At 56.3% G+C, this 15,299-nt stretch overlaps 6 protein-coding genes across 6 annotated transcripts; 4 read left to right on the top strand and 2 right to left on the bottom strand.

Moving 5' to 3' along the window:
• Nucleotides 1-36: 36 nt before the first annotated feature.
• Nucleotides 37-1,050, top strand: EV422DRAFT_569578 (uncharacterized protein; the record flags this gene model as incomplete). The annotated part of the gene is made up of 5 exons (XM_053072783.1): nucleotides 37-144; nucleotides 213-429; nucleotides 637-730; nucleotides 805-874; nucleotides 940-1,050. 5 exons carry the CDS (start codon nucleotides 37-39, stop codon nucleotides 1,048-1,050), a joined length of 600 nt encoding a protein of 199 aa, XP_052923482.1.
• Nucleotides 1,051-2,043: 993 nt separating this feature from the next.
• On the top strand, nucleotides 2,044-3,405 carry EV422DRAFT_170660 (uncharacterized protein). Its single transcript, XM_053065080.1, has 4 exons — nucleotides 2,044-2,221; nucleotides 2,302-2,431; nucleotides 2,632-2,964; nucleotides 3,048-3,405. Exons 2-4 carry the CDS (start codon nucleotides 2,327-2,329, stop codon nucleotides 3,240-3,242), a joined length of 633 nt encoding a protein of 210 aa, XP_052923481.1. The 5' UTR covers nucleotides 2,044-2,221; nucleotides 2,302-2,326; the 3' UTR covers nucleotides 3,243-3,405.
• A 778-nt stretch (nucleotides 3,406-4,183) lies between these two features.
• On the bottom strand, nucleotides 4,184-7,859 carry EV422DRAFT_569576 (uncharacterized protein; the record flags this gene model as incomplete). The annotated part of the gene is made up of 2 exons (XM_053072782.1): nucleotides 4,184-4,270; nucleotides 4,362-7,859. The coding sequence occupies 2 exons, from the start codon at nucleotides 7,857-7,859 to the stop codon at nucleotides 4,184-4,186; spliced, it is 3,585 nt and encodes a 1,194-aa protein (XP_052923480.1).
• Nucleotides 7,860-8,648: 789 nt separating this feature from the next.
• On the top strand, nucleotides 8,649-9,898 carry EV422DRAFT_170664 (uncharacterized protein). Its single transcript, XM_053065081.1, has 4 exons — nucleotides 8,649-8,896; nucleotides 9,025-9,197; nucleotides 9,274-9,488; nucleotides 9,577-9,898. Exons 1-4 carry the CDS (start codon nucleotides 8,842-8,844, stop codon nucleotides 9,803-9,805), a joined length of 672 nt encoding a protein of 223 aa, XP_052923479.1. The 5' UTR covers nucleotides 8,649-8,841; the 3' UTR covers nucleotides 9,806-9,898.
• A 589-nt stretch (nucleotides 9,899-10,487) lies between these two features.
• EV422DRAFT_170436 (uncharacterized protein) lies at nucleotides 10,488-12,842 on the top strand. The gene is made up of 9 exons (XM_053065078.1): nucleotides 10,488-10,702; nucleotides 10,807-10,884; nucleotides 10,958-11,073; nucleotides 11,410-11,589; nucleotides 11,667-11,856; nucleotides 11,932-12,050; nucleotides 12,117-12,207; nucleotides 12,278-12,587; nucleotides 12,662-12,842. The coding sequence occupies exons 1-9, from the start codon at nucleotides 10,610-10,612 to the stop codon at nucleotides 12,721-12,723; spliced, it is 1,239 nt and encodes a 412-aa protein (XP_052923478.1). The 5' UTR covers nucleotides 10,488-10,609; the 3' UTR covers nucleotides 12,724-12,842.
• A 210-nt stretch (nucleotides 12,843-13,052) lies between these two features.
• On the bottom strand, nucleotides 13,053-15,237 carry EV422DRAFT_170431 (maintenance of mitochondrial structure and function-domain-containing protein). The gene is made up of 8 exons (XM_053065077.1): nucleotides 14,829-15,237; nucleotides 14,670-14,749; nucleotides 14,449-14,589; nucleotides 14,040-14,360; nucleotides 13,863-13,955; nucleotides 13,686-13,786; nucleotides 13,511-13,579; nucleotides 13,053-13,428 (listed from the first exon to the last, which is right to left on the bottom strand). Exons 1-8 carry the CDS (start codon nucleotides 14,933-14,935, stop codon nucleotides 13,351-13,353), a joined length of 990 nt encoding a protein of 329 aa, XP_052923477.1. The 5' UTR covers nucleotides 14,936-15,237; the 3' UTR covers nucleotides 13,053-13,350.
• Nucleotides 15,238-15,299: the final 62 nt, after the last annotated feature.

The following is a 15,299-nucleotide window of genomic DNA, read 5'->3' as shown; positions in this document are numbered from 1 at the left end:
TCTGTACCGTTCTCGCAAAGGTATCCAGCCCCAGCCATGACAGCCTCAACCTACGACGACATCGTCACAACGACCCGCCGTCTCATCGCCGAAAAAGACGCCATAGAAGACCGCATCCGCTCCCTCGAGCAAGTCCTGTCCTCCGTACGTCCCAACGCCCCTTCCCCTCTCCCATCCCCCTCAACTTAACCCCCTTCCCTCTACTCCAACAGCAAAACCTAACAATGACAACCCCCCTAACGGACGCCGACGGCTTCCCGCGCGCCGACATTGACGTATATAATATCCGACATGTGCGCGTGGAGATCATTCGGTTGCGGAATGACCATCAGGAGATGATGGGGAGGATAGAGAAGGCGCTTGCCGAGGTGCATGAGGGGGCGAGGAGGGAGGGGAGGAGTGGGGTAGCGGGTGGGGAAGGGGGGAATGGTACGTTTCGCCGGGAAGGCGAGGGGGAAGTTGGAGTGAGGATGGTGAATGATTACGCGAGCGAGGGTGTGCGACACCACGAGCAAAGGAAGCTCACTGAGAAAACTTCTGGGTGAAGAGGGGCGCATAGATGCCTGAGAGATAGCGAGCCTCATCCATCATTCCAGGAAGAAGCATCGCTGGTTGACCTTCCCTTTTACTTTGCAGAAGAAGCACTGTCACCGTTTGCCAAGATCGATGCAGTAGCCCCCGACAGTCCCGCCAGCGCGGCAGGATTGGCGCGGAACGATCTTATCCTACGGTTTGTCCTAAATCTTTCTACTGTTCATGCATACCATTCATCCGTCGCCCAACGTATCGTCATCTGTCGTATAGATTTGCAACAATAACAGCAACATCCCACACGGAGCCCCTGAAACAACTGCCCAGCGCCGTCGTCGAAAACGTACGTTCTAATCCTTACGAACAGATTGTTCCTTGCAGGTTAGCTAACGCGCCCTTTTTCTGCAGCAACGCATCAAAGTCCTCGTCTTGCGTAACGGCGAAAAGCACGACCTCGCCCTCGTACCGCGCAAATGGGGTGGGAGGGGCCTTTTGGGGTGTCATCTTGTCCCGCTCTGAATGGGATCCTTACCATCAATACCTGTCAAACCAACCCGCGTCAAACGATGACGTCCAGGTTGAGAATATTGGTAAGCTCACCTCCTAAACACGGACCTGAACATGGAGGCGTGGATCGGGACTTCAACGCTGGGACTCTGCGTAGGGCCAGGCGGCGAAGGCTGTAGTGTTGGCCTGGATTGGTGCGGCGAGACCACTAGTAGCACGGGGAGCTCATGAAGTGATGCGTGGTTGTGCTCCATGCGCTCATGTCACTCTGTCTCCCCCTCTGCAGAAAGCCGCCGACGTTCGACATCCGTTTTTGCCGGCGGGTCACCTAGCTAGGGGTTATTATGTAGACCAATCAGCAAACACGGCACCAAACTGTGGTTCAGCACATCTAGCAAACCACCTTTCCAACCGTATTCTTGGCCTGAAACCACGAGTCGGTTCTCCTCGGCTCAATGAAATGTTTATGAAAATGGAGATTAAGGGAGTGGAGGTGGTGGATAGGTGCGAGAGAGTCATTGCGATGCTTTATAACTCTGGACCCTTCTTCAACTTGTTCATGTTTGTTGTGCCACTAAACATGGGAAATCTATACTAAGTCCTTGCAAGTCCCGAGAGTCGCGAGAGTGGCACAGGTCAGCGCTGGAAAGCCAATATGGTTCCAGTGGCCTCCAGGAAACCCTGGGAGGAAACCGACTTGAGATCTTCCTCCTCTCCACCGCCATCCAGCCCGCACCCCGGACGTATTGAAAGCGGAGATGGAGACGACATTGAGCATTCGCCAGAGTTCGGCGTGGCTCTAGCGGAAGGAAAATTGCAAGTCGCAACAGCAAAGCTCTCCTGCCCACAAGCCCCCTCCGCTACGCAAGATGCCTCATTTACTATACAGTATGTAGGGCCAATCAGTTATTGCGAGGGGTTCATGTAATGCTCTCGAAGGGTGTAAGGGAGTCCGAGACGAGAATAGGAAGGAATTTGACAGCGCGCGTCATTGCGACTCCGCCACCGACCGATTCGCGATGAAGGGATCCCTCTGATTCCCAACGGCCCCCAACGACCCCAACCCGCAAAGCGCTATCTCGCTCCCGTGGCGAGAAAAACCGCTCACTGGCTCTTGGGTGTTTCAGAGCTTTCTTGCTGGTCCCCAACCCTCCCGCGCGCGAGGATCCGCATACATAAAAGGGTCGGTGCCAAATTCGTCGTCGTTCGTCGTCCCCTCCGATCTTTCGCAACACCGAAGCATTCTTTCCTTTCTATCCATAGTAATCCACGTCTCACTCTGCCAAACATGAAGGTCATAACCTCCACTTTCGCCGCAGCGCTCTTTGCTGCGACCGCCGTCGTCGTTCAGGGCCAAAACACTACCTGCGTCGCCCAGGATGCTTTCACTGAGGTAGCGTATTGTGAAACAAACACCCCCCTCAACGGCGGTTCGTTCTGGGAGGCCGATAGTTCCGCGGAGGCGCAATGCTCCTCTCACTGTGGTCCTTCGCGAGCGAAGCGAAGCCACGATACCTCTCTCACCTTTGGTTTGATGTGGGCTGATACCTTTTTTTTTCCCTAACTCCCCCTTCTTTCTGTACCCCGCCACAGTGCCTCAAAAACCAAAACAACCTCATAACAGCCTGCGGGCCCACCGACGCCGCCTGTCTCTGCCGCGAAAAGAACCAGCTCGTCTTCTGCTACATCAACTTCTGCTCCTCCTCCGCCGACTTCCCTGCCGTCACGTGCGCCCGCAACACCGCGTGCGCCCAGACCGGCGGGGCCAACGTCAACGCAACGAATGCGGTGGGGTGGAAGGGGGACTGTGCGACCGTCAACGGAAACGCTGGGAACGCTGGGAGCGGTGGGAATGGAACCGTCGTGACGGGGAACGGAACGGTTGTGCCCAACAACGGGACGAATGGGAACGGGAACACCACCGGCGCGGCGAATGGGGAGGCGGCCAAGAATGCGGCGGCGGGCGGGCTTGGACCCGCCGTTGCTTCGGGAGCGGTTGCGGTGGCGGCCGCGGCGTTGGCGGTGACGTTTGCTTGGATTTGAGTGGGGAGCTAGCTAGAAAATGGGAAAGTGTAGAAATCGATAGCGGAGACATCCCCTTCGTATATTATGTAGATCTTCCCCTCGACTTACGGCGTAGACTCCTGTACATGCACTTAGTTCCCGTTTTTGGGAATCGACATACTGCGTGCAGATTCGGATGATTGAGCCGTATCGCTTTGTTGGCTACAGGTTAGCCACATTGGGTTCCCTAGCCTATCGTTGCCAGTCCTTCCTGCTTGGCCCTGTACTGCGTTCCCCTGAAATTGCACGCAGACCGGGTACGGACGCACCTGGTACCAATGGTGGATAATAATGCGCTATGCGCTCGCTGATGCCATGAGGGGTCCTTCTGCTGGACCGATGTGTGGATATCCACAAACGGTCGAGAGGGATCTTCAGCAGGCGATCTGATCACACAAGGGACGAGCACCGACACGCATTCTTCATCCCCCTGCGTCTCCATCTCTGTTTCGTTTTCTCAAAGTTCGGCAGACCCATCCCATTCCCGCAGACATGCAGCATGGCCACGCCGATCAACGACATGCCGCCCTCCAACAGTTCTCGAAAAGCCCGGTTGGAACATTCCCCCCCGCTTTGGCGTAGAATATCTGCCGCGCCTTCGATATGCAACGGCGGGATCTCCCCTGGGTCAAATGGGGACCTGACTCCCCCCGTTGACCAGGTGTCGACCCCCAATAAGAGTACGAATCTCCCTAGATGCGGAGCCGACTCTGGGTCCGAAACGGAACGGGATCTAAAGCACAGTCATGACATTCGTCGACCGGCTGGTTGCTTCCGGCTCCCTCATTCGCTCCTCCGTTGAGCAGGCTCCCCAACCCTCACCGCCTCACTCCTCCAAATCCAACTCAACTCAACCGAACCAAAGTAATATAATGCCATAAAAAAAAAAAAGGAGAAAAGTCCAATGTGCCTGTCTACGCTCCTACGCTACGCACAAAAAAGAACCGAGTGTATCTAAATGCGAAATGTCTTAACTAAAGGGGTCGGTTCTATGTATGGTCTAGGTGTATGTGCTGTACATTGCAAATGTGGTGTTTCGTGTTGTGTCGTGTATATATAGAGTGCAGGGCCGGGGGGGTGTTCATCGGAAATCCATCGCAGACCCGTCCACAGCCGCCGCCGACGACACACCCTCCCATTCCTGCTGGTGCATTTCAAATCCCTCAATCTACAAAAAAAAACAAAAAACCAAAACAAGATGGTAAGCATCACGATCGCCTGCATCGTACCCTACGACTCAAAACAACAAGGATACATACCACACCCTTCAGGGCCTCACACTCGACCTTGTACTCCTCCACCTCCCTCACCAGCTCCCTGATCTTGCGGACCGCACCCTCGCTCAAGGCCTCATACCGGCCCCGTTCGACCTCCCTGGTCTCGCGCTCGCGTTCGCGTTCCGTCGTCAGACCGTGCACGAGGGAGCGAAGCCGGACGACCTCGGCTAACAGGTCGCGGTTCTCGGTGGTGAGTTCTTCGGAGGGGGAGGTTTGCGTGGCGGTTGTGGTTGTGGGGGGCGCGCGGGTTTGGATTTGGACGTGGCGGACTTTTTTGCGGCGGGGGGTCGGGGGCAGCGCTGTTTGCGGGGCTCCTGCTGATGTTGTTGTGGGGGTGGGGGTAGGTTTTGTGGGCGCGGGTTTTGTGTGAGCGGGGGAGGTTGTGCGGTCGATGTGTTGTTGTTGTTGTTGTTGGTGGATGGAGGAGGGGATTGGGGGAAGTTGTTGTTGCGGGGGAGCTGAGGAGGCAGCGGGGATACGGGGGGGCAGGGGGTCGAGGTCCAAGTTCGTATCCGTGCCTGTGCTTGTCGAGTGCACGGGCTTGATGATCTCCAACTCGTATGCGCCGTTGGGTGTTGGTGTGGGAGGTAACGCAGACGGCGGCGGGGTCGTGGGCGGGGACCCAGGGGACGCCAGATGCAGTGCCGGATGCTGCGGTGGGAGCTCGGCAGCCGGCGCGACGGATACAATCTCCGCTGTGTGCCCGACAACCTCATGATCCCATTGCACGGTCTCCGCAACGGACCGTTCCCCTGACGCCGCGGCGGTGCCAAAAATCACCGTCTTGCTACTACTCGCTGCCGGGGTTGGGGGAGCTGGTGCCGCAGTTGGCGGCGGGGGAGGTGGGGTGAGCGGCATCGGCGCCGCGGGCGGGAAGATCTCGGGGCTCGGGAGGGACATTGGCGGGATGATGTACTCCATCGGCGGGCTGAGCATCAGCTTCGCTGGCGAAATGTCAGCATCGCGCGGGGCCGAGATATGCATCCGAGCGTCCTGCTGGTTGGCGTTGTTTGGGGACACGCTGCGACCCTCGTTTGCGTCCTCCCGCGCGTCTTTGCCGTACTGCAAGCTGCTCCCCCTGCTCGCAACAGGTAAAGCCGCCCGTTCCCCTGCCGTCTCCTCCTCCTCATCCTCATCCTCATCGTCTTCATCCTCGTCTTCCTCATCCAAATCACTCGCCAGCCCCGTCCGATCCCTCAACGGCACCATCTCCCTCCTCGTCTCCCCGTACTCCTTCTCCCCATCACTATCCTCCACAGCCCCCAAACATTCCTCCATAACCGTCGAGAACTCTACGCCCACGCCCTGCTTCTTCCTCGCGGCCCTAACAGCCGGGTGAGATCCGGGTAAAGGTAACGGCTGATGCATCCCGTAATTCGTAACCGCGTTCAGCTCGGTGTTGTGCAGGGTTTCGTCGTCGAGTTCGTCGTAGTTGTCTTCGTGGTCGGCGTCGTTGTTGTAGGGGTCGTCGTAGCCGTCTGTGCTGTTGAGGTCGTAGTCGTCGTGGTGGCCGTCGGAGGAGGAGGAAGACCAGTCGCTGCCGTCGCCGGGGATGTAGTCACGTTCGGGGTTGGGAACGACGAGGAGGTGGGAGGTGCGGTCTTGCGGGGTGGGCTGTTGGTAGGCGGGCCAGGTTTGAGGGTTGGCGGTGGAGATGGGGCGTTGGGCTTGTTGGGACTGGGATTGGGGCCGTGCGTTGGGATCCTTTTGCATGTCACTGGTGTTCAGGGACATGGCTTGACCCATCGCACCGGGTGGCACCTGCGACATGCGGTAAGCACCATTGATAGATGACGTCCGGGTCGGACCGGTGGCGGCATTTTGCAATTGCGAGTTGCTCCCCTTGTGTTGGAGCTGCGGCGACTGACCCGCGGCGAGTGTTACGGGTGTCATGGGCTCCGTGACCCAAATGAGCCCGCCCTTTTCATCCCGTTGCCAGCGGCCCTGGGAATGTTGCACGGGACCAGCGGGTGGTTGTCCGCGGTTGTCTGGGTGACCGCCCTGCTGTGGGGAGGCTCCTCGTGAGCCTTGACCACTAGGCGGGGACGCCCGTGTTTGAGATTGGGGTTGAGCGATGTGGTGTTGTTGATGGTGATGTTGATGGTGATGCTGCTGATATTGTCCCCCATTCTGATTCTGATCCTTCAGGAGACTTTCAGGCCTACGAGGCCGCTGGGAGATAGCGTTCACATCGATCAACGGCGCTCCGAACCTCCCTTCATCCTCCGCAATGATGATGCTCCTCCTGACTTCCTTGTTCGATATATGGGAAGGAATACTCAACAGGTCATCACCGGTCCGACCCTGCTGAGCACCATGGAACACATTTGTGCGCTCGTATGATCCGCCCTGATCCCAGCTATCTTGACCACCACCGCCGCGAGCAGGGGGGTCACGGATATGAGTCGGCGCAACGCCATTCTGCTGCTGCTTGTCCTCATCCTTGTTGTTCTTCTTTTTCTTACCGAAACCAAAGAACCCGCCCTTTTTCTTCTTTTTGTCCTTTTGCTCCGGGAAGGACCCAGATGCGCTGCCGGTGCTGCTGGTCTGACCAGCGGGCTCGACTGGGGTTGACTTTTTGGAGGAGCTGAAGGGTGGGCCTGAGCGCTCCGCAGGGGGTGCGTGCTGGATGGGTGGTCCTGTAAACTTGATGTCGGAGCCGAGCGGTGGTTGTTGTTGTTGGGGAGCTCGCTCCTGCTGCATTCGCTGAGGATTCTGTTGCTGCGGTGGGACCACCATTTGTGGCTGCTGCTGCTGTCGTTGTTGGGGTTGAGGCTGTTCCTGATACATCTTCTCCTCTGGTCCAGCTATATAGGGCCCTTGCGGGCCCATGGACTGCCGCATGGGATGCGTTCTTGGGGGTAATGCCCCCGGGAATACTCTTGGCGCACCAGGTCCGCCGGGGGCTACAGACATGCGCTGTTGTTGTTGTTGCGCTTGCTGCTGCTGTTGCTGCTGCTGCTGTGGGTGTCCACGTCCTTGCATTTGTTGTTGTTGCTGTGGGCCTTCCTCGGGCCCACCCATCATACCGCCATATTGCGGATCCCTCGGGTCCCTTGGGTCCCTCACCTCCCTCTGCTCCCTCTGCTCCCTCTGGTCCCTCTGGTCCCTCTGCTCCCTTTGTTCCCTCTGTTCGGTACGTTGCTGTTCCCGTTGCTCCCTCTTCTGCTGCTTCCGTTGGGAATTTGACGTCTGAGGTTGAGGCTGGAACTGGGGCGCAATAGAGAGCCGGTTCTGCTGGGTAGGACCATTTGCGACATAGTCAAAGAAGGCAGCAGGCGATCCAAGCGCTCTGTCGATGGAGGCATCGGAATTGTATCCGTCGTCTGGGTTGGCGTTGCGACGGCTGTTGGATAGGGATATGCGGGTGGTGGTCTTTTCTTGTTGAACTAGCCGTTCGAACTCTTCGGCGGTCATGGCTTTGCTGGGTTTGCCGCCGGCACCGCCATTCTGAGGGCGGTTCTCAGTGGTGCCCTGCATATTGTTCGGTGAGGGTTGTAGTTCACCTCGTTTGACACCTTAGAGAAGTGGAAAAACGGTTTCCGTCAGCTGAAAAGGACGTGTGGATTTGAAGGCCAGTTTGGTAGCGCAAGCTGTCGAGCCGACATTTCACACCACACCTGGCGCCTTTGGCCACGGAATACACAAGAGACACCTACCACGAGTTCAGTCGGAGAAGCCAGTTGTTGCGACTTTCGTTGGGCAGCACGGTCTAACCTCGTTGAAGACGGCACTACGCGTAGGGATCTCCGCCCGTCAGAAATGTCAAGCAGTGAAAGAGAATATATTCTATGCGATGGAAAGTGCTCGAGAGGTGGGAGGTAGGGATGTCTGGGGAGTCAAGCCGAGCGAGTGCAGAGCGAGTTTCTTTCCCAGGCAGGCAGGCAGCCAGCAACACGGAGAACAAGGCAGCAACAGGGCTTTCCCGTCCGGCGCAAGGAACGAAGGAATCCACTTCAATCAAGGCTGCTGGGAAGACCGCTATATACTGATTTGGGGCAAGCGGCCGCCTGTGATAAGTTAGTTCGGTCATCAACTTTCCCTTCCTCTTGGAAGGATCCGCGCCCCGTTTCATGGCCCCCAAACACTCACCGGCGCATCGTTACCCGGTATTCATGTTGGTTGCAAAGCGGGTTCGACGCTACCGGAACTGGGTTTACAATAGATTCCCATTTCGACACCACTGACGGCACATCGTCGCTGGAGACACTTGCCCCTCTCCACATGTTTTCCCTCATATACAGATAGATCCCCTCCAGTCCCAGAAGTTTCGTGTGCCAATCCCAGGCTTTTTCAAACACCTTTTGGAAGTCGCACCACAACCAATCCCCTCTCCTCAGAAAAGTTCACCACATCCCTTTCTTCACCGCCCTCACGCATCGACCAACGTGGAACTCACAAACAGCAAACAGCAGAGGATAGGAAACTCACCTGCGAAACAAGAAAAACAACAGCTGAAAAGATGAATCCGCAACCTATGGACATTGACGTTCAGAGCAAGCTCACGTTGTCTCTGGGTGAGTTTTCTTTCTACACCCGTCCCAGCGGTCTTTTTTCGCTTTGACACCTCCCCTAGTATTTCCTCAACCCCCGCAACATCGTTGTCACACCATATGAATCACCGCCCCTCCCTTCCATTCCACAGACGAAATCATCCAAAAACAACGCGAAAAGGAAGGTCACAACAACATCAACACCAACAACAACAAGTTCAGCAACGCAGCTCGCTTCAACCTCTACAAGCACAAGTCTCTCGGGTTCCATGACAAGAACGGCAATCTGGCTGACACTCGCGGCCGCGCGCTTGATGGTGGGAACGTAAGTAGACTTCCACTCATACTCCACCGCATCCGAAATTCTCCCCCTCATCCCTCCCCGGTCCCCCACTCCCCAGACCCTCACCCCCCTCTTCACATCCGGCCTGCACAACCGCCACAATCGCCACGCCCGTAACCAGCCCTACAGCACAACCCATCACCCGTACAAGCAGTCCACCGCCCTGAACCGCAACAGATACCCCGGCGGACGGTACCACGGCGGCGGTGGATACGCGCTCCCGGACGGGCTGGCGATGCGGATCTCGATCGTCAACGATCGGTGGAGGGACGGGTAAGCGCATATCGTTGGGGGAGGGCGGGGGGATAGGGACGGTCGTGTGTTTTCGGCAGGCTTCAACCTCCATTTTGTTTCTTTTTAGGTGTGATGATGCCGGAACCCAGACGTACGACCGAGCCTACATCAATCCCGCTAACGCACACGCCAGGCCCGCCAACTATGCGAACAACTCCAGCAATACCTACGCGACCACGAACGACAACAGCGACCGCCGCGCCGCACCCCTCTCGTCCCGCTTCGCCCGCTTCCAGGCCGCGCGGGCGGCGCAGAGCGCCGCTGCTGTGCGGGGCGGGGGATCTGCCGCGTTTTGAGTGGTGGGGGGTGGGATGGGATGGAGTGTGTACTGTGGGGTATGAACGAGGGGAGCGAAACACAACATTACGCGGGGGCTATGAAAGCGGAACCAGCGATCCTACCACCCATCGCAGTCAACGGGCGCGATAGATGTGCATCAACGCACCTTCTCGGCGCCGGGAAAGAGGGTCGGGGAATGGGAAATGCGAGAACAGAGTTGGAAACGCCGCCGCAAAGTTTGGGAGTTAGAAAGGGTGGTGAGGAGGGCTCCTTTTTTTTTTGGGCAGGGAGGTCCGGATGTGAACGCAGAAATGAACGAACGAGTCTGTTTTGCACATTCCCGCAACACATTTTTTTTTTCAAATCAAATCAGTTATACGGAAGAATTGCCCTGCCCTGTATATATCATACATACACTGTACTGTACATATGCCTCCTCCGTCTCCGTGTCACCCCGGGAGAGAGAGAGAGAGAGAGAGAGAGAGAGAGAGAGAGAGAGAGAGAGAGAGAGAGAGAGAGAGAGAGAGAGAGAGAGAGAGAGATTTTATTTATTTGTCTGTCCCTTCCGCCACGTGACCCGCACTCCACACCCTCAGGCCCTGGTGACACTCCCTCGCTCACGTTTTGCGCACCTTCCCACGGGCAGTCAAACGAACGAACGCCGTCTCGCTCAACTAGACAGATAGGAAGAGAAGTGAATTACACCTGCCAACGTATGTAACGGAGACCCACCGCTACGGACCTCTTCCGCAACCGGTGCATAGTCTGGCACGCTCGCAAACTATCGCTCATAGCTTCCGAATTAATAGTTCCTGGTCGAAATGTCTGCCAACGACGCTCAACTCCCCGAAACTACCTCAGAGTTGCAGGACATTGTCCGCACTCAGGCCACACAGCTGGCCAAGCTCATTGCGGTAGGTTATTGCTCTACTCGCTCGCAGGCACAGACTGCGGCTCAGCACAGCTGGGGTTGCATTTTCTCACGCGTGCATCTTCCTGTGATGGCATTCCGTTCAAGGAAAACGAGGCGCTCTTGAGCAAGGTAGAAGCTACCGAACAGACCTTCAAGGAAGCTTTGGAAGTTCATCTCAGCACTGTATGTTGTGGCTTTTCAATCGCTTTTCTGGTTGCCGGGAGAAATTCTGACGCAGCATTCTCTCCACATATAGTCTACGCGTGAGAAAGATCACCTCGAGTCTTCGCTCCAGAATTTGAAACAGAACCAGCAAGTCAGATCCGAGGAGTTTCAGAAACAGCTGCAGAAGTTGCGCGTGGAGGCTGATAGGTATGTGGAGATGAGGGAGGGGATGAGTGTGACGGACGAGCGAGGGAGAGTGAAGGCGAGCCGACGCGGGGCGCAGGATTGCTTGAGGCAGGCGAGCCATAAACGAGCTTTGGCTGGAACAGATCGAACGCATTTGCGAGCGAAGCGAGTTCCTTGCGCAAAAGGCGCAATACTCGTAACCACAGCTATTAGCGAGGCTCTGCGCGCGTTGGATGTTTTGCGAGCGAGGGGAGCTACGTTCCGCCCACCGCAGCCCAACATCCTTGTCGCGAGCGGAGCGAGCATGGTATCGTTCGTCCGTTGTCTAACCATCCATCGCCCATGATAAATACACAGCCAAATCAACGACGATGCAAAACTCCGACCCAGTGTCGCAGAGGCTCTCGCGTCGACCGACATCAATCATGTCAAACACCTTGTGGAGACTCTGACAGACAAGCTAGAAGCTCATGACACCTTGATCAAAAAGTTGAAGTTTGAGTTGGACATGGAGTGTGGGCATGTCAATATCCTGCGGTGAGAATCGGGAACCAGATAGAGCCCCTGGGAATATCCACTGAACGGGGTGCGCCTGAACTGACCATATACGATAGCGCCGAGAATCAAAAGCTGCGACAAATGACCGTAGAACTGCAGGCCTCAGCTGAACAGGAGGAAGAATATATCGCCAACAAGTTGATGAAACGAATCAACAACCTCAAGAAGGAGAAAGGGGAGCTGCTGTTGAAAGTAGAACAGGAAGAGGAGATGATCACAAATACATTACAGAAGAAGTTGTCGCAAGTGAGTTGGCGAAAGTGGAATAGCGAGGCTGTCACTTCGCGCTGAGAGCGTCTTGCTGATCCGATCCCTGAACAGCTTCAAAAGGAAAAGATCGATATGGAGGTCGCCTTGGAACAGGAACAGGAATTTATCGTCAACAGGCTGCAAAAGCAACTGGAGAGCCTGAGGATGCAGCAATCGGCTGGTGGACCCCCGTAAGGAATTCGCACATGTCGGAGAACTGTTGGCGAGAAGGGAAAAATTCACACTCGTGTAAACAGGAGAAAGCTCTCCCACACATCACACAGCCCCAGTGCATCGTTGTCCGACTTTCCCGTATCGCCCGGCGTAACCGAGGTTCTGCGCGCAGAGGTATGTCCCACATCCCTCCCTCTCACCCCAAACCCAAACCAACTCACTCACCCACTTCTTCCGTCCCAAGGTAAACGCCCTCAAAACGCGCATCCACACGCACGACCTCGAACACATCGAAGTTCTCAAATCCATCCAAACCCACTACATGCAACTCCGCGACGAGGTCGTCGCCTTACGCCAAAAGCTCTCCATCCCAGTCGACGACATCGATCGCACGTACCCGGCGTTTGTCGTGCCCAACCCGCCCCCGACGAGGAGTCCGAGTGCGGGGAATTTGGTGTTGGGAGGGAGTCTGGGGAGCAGCAGGAGTAGGAGTACGAGCGAACATTCGGTGGTGGGGATCGATCATGGGCCGGGGCAAGGGAGATATGGTGGTGGTGGGTGTTGATCTTATGTTGAAATATCGTTTTGTTGGGCTCACGATACTCATCCATTTCTGTTCCTACAGCAGACCGCCGGTCGTCTCGATCGGTCAGCTCAACTCGAGGGTCCATCCTGAGCTCGACGACTTGATGACCAGCCGCATCTTTATCGGTACCCCTCATATTCCAGCGGAAACCCAACAATCGGACAACTCCCAATCGTGTAAAACCAAACGTCCTCTGTACCCCGAGAGAAACGCACAGGAAAATCACCTATAACCATACGTGTCCGGCCAAAATAACAGAGCATGTGGCTGCAGAGCAAAAGCGTCGGATCTCCCCCCTCTTCTTTCATGAAGTGCATATACAAAAAAAGATACAGCTATTGATGCGTTCCACACCCCCTCATTCGTACGCGCGGGCGCCTCATCTTCACTACTCGCAACTCGATACTACCCCTGACCTCATCCTCCCCCGCCCGGCTGCCCGCTGCTTACGTCCCCGCCTTGAGCTTTTCTGCCTTGCCAAAATGTACAATCTTTCTGCGTTATCCGTTTTCGATGTGTGGTTTCTGAAAGGAACAACCTCGTGCCTTTGTGTGATGATCCGTGCGGATGAGCATGTGCGTATGTGTAGTAGGCACCCCGGTGCCGGCCTCGCTCGTGGTTGCGGTAAGGGTTCATGCCGACACAGACAAACGGGGCCGGTGTGTTGGTGGAGGGGCTCGCTGGCAATGTTCACCGTCGCGTGGTATATACCGCCCAAACGCACCCACCCATCACATATACGCCACCCCACCCCTCGGAAACGTGCCAGTCGCGCGTTTGCTGCCGACCACGTTGAACTTGTCCACCAGCTAGTGAAAGAAGTTCCATACACGTTAGAAGGGGCGTTCATCCGACGGCGAGATCCGGGACAGTGACCGCATGCTAACGCACCTCAGACACGGCATTGGCGCCTTTTGTTACGGTCGCGAGGTAGGTCATTAGGAGGACGTCGTTGTAGCTCTGTGAGAACGAGAAACACACGGTGGGGTGAGTCATTGAAAAGCAGGACATGGGAGGGGCGGGAAGACGGCGAGATGAATGGGACGCAAGATGGATGGAAACGCACCACCAAGAACTCCTCCCTGAAATCCGGGCTGTCGATCGTCGGCAGCCGGTTGCAGAGGCTTCCGATTTGGCGCATGATGTTGTGGTCGCGGGGGAGTCTTCCTATTCGCGCGTAGGTGTTAAGCGGTCGGTTAGAGGAGACTGGAAGAGATCTGCGGGGGCATGATGCGGCGTTTACCTTGCTCGACATCCGCGACGTATTTGTGGAGCAGGCTTATCCGTGAGTGCAGCATCTTGATAGCGTTGCGTTGGCCTGTTAGCTGGGCGATCACTAGCCGGAGGTGCAAAAAAAAAGCCGTTCAGATCCATTTGTTCCGTCTTTCGTCCATCCGCCCAGCCCATCACGAAAACTCACACCCACTCCCCGCCTCCGCCCCGTCATTCGTCGCATGCGCCACATGATCCACCGCAATCCGCTCCGCCTCTCCCGTCTCAATCTTATACTGCGACGGCAAAAACAGCAGCTGCGCCTGCCCGCCGACCAGATCAATCACCGATTCGTAGATGCTGATCGGGAAGTCTTTCGCGTGAGGGGGGATGAGCGGGTTGAGTTGCATGAAGAGGGGCGATTCGTTATGGTCGATCATTTGTTGGTGCAGGTGGAGCTCGGTGGAGGTGGGGGTGCGGCCGGTGGAGTACCAGCCGAGGAGGTCGTAGCGGGGGAAGACCTGTTTGACTGCGGGAGGGAAGGTTAGCGTCTCCTCCGTCGCTGCCTCTCCGCGCATAGGTTATCCCCGAACTGCTGTAGTCAACCCCCTACCTACATTTCTCAAGTTTGTCAATCAAGAAGGCAGCATCCAGGACCGGCCCTGGGCTGTCATCCGCTATCTGTGTGATTGGGATCTCAAACGAGTCCATGATTTCGATTTCTCGCCCCGTTTGTATGCCCATCAGCGCTCCAATGACTATGAGTATCGGAAGGGATTGAAGAGTGATGAGAATGCGGCTTGATGAAACCAAGCACAGGAGGGAGCTTGACCCCCACCTTGCGGATTCGCGTTCCCTTCGCTCTGCATCTTGACTCTCGTCCAGTGATCTGATGCATTCAAGATGACTAGCGGATGCCTGAAATTTGGGACACCGGTCAGACACACGACTCCAGCATCCAGAAAGCCCATTGAAATATCGCGCAAAGACCACTCACAAGGTGATAAGAAGCCCGGAAGCAGAAGGCGTCTCGCTAACGATCTTGGACGGCTGAGCAGCGGGGTCTGTGGGGATAGGGTCGTCTGTCTCCATTGGTGTGGCCATGACTGCTATTTCGTGGGTATACACTTTCCGGGGGGAGGAGCGCGAGGCAGGGCGTTGCTTTGAGTTCTAGCCTTCAGTATGCTCTCAGGGGTTGCTGGTGGGCCTTGGTGCCCGTCGGTTTGTGCTGTGGGAAACTGCTTGCCTCAATTGCAGTCCTCCTCGAAGTTGTCACCACCAACTCCCTTTCGCTCTTTCGGGGCACGCGCGACATTCCTGTCCTTCCTGCTCTTCCGGGCTCCCCTCTTTGGCTCTCTTCGGCTCGCTTTGGTTGAGGGTGGTACGACGACGACGGCGACGACGACCTGCGATACTCGGCCGCCAGCTGCTTCTGTTATAGAGAAGGGGCAGGCCCTCTTAGCCCGAT

Source organism: Fimicolochytrium jonesii, assembly GCF_025526975.1.
Source record: "Fimicolochytrium jonesii strain JEL569 chromosome Unknown EV422scaffold_21, whole genome shotgun sequence".
NCBI lineage: Eukaryota > Fungi > Chytridiomycota > Chytridiomycetes > Spizellomycetales > Powellomycetaceae > Fimicolochytrium > Fimicolochytrium jonesii.
This window is presented reverse-complemented; position numbering and strand designations above follow the sequence as displayed.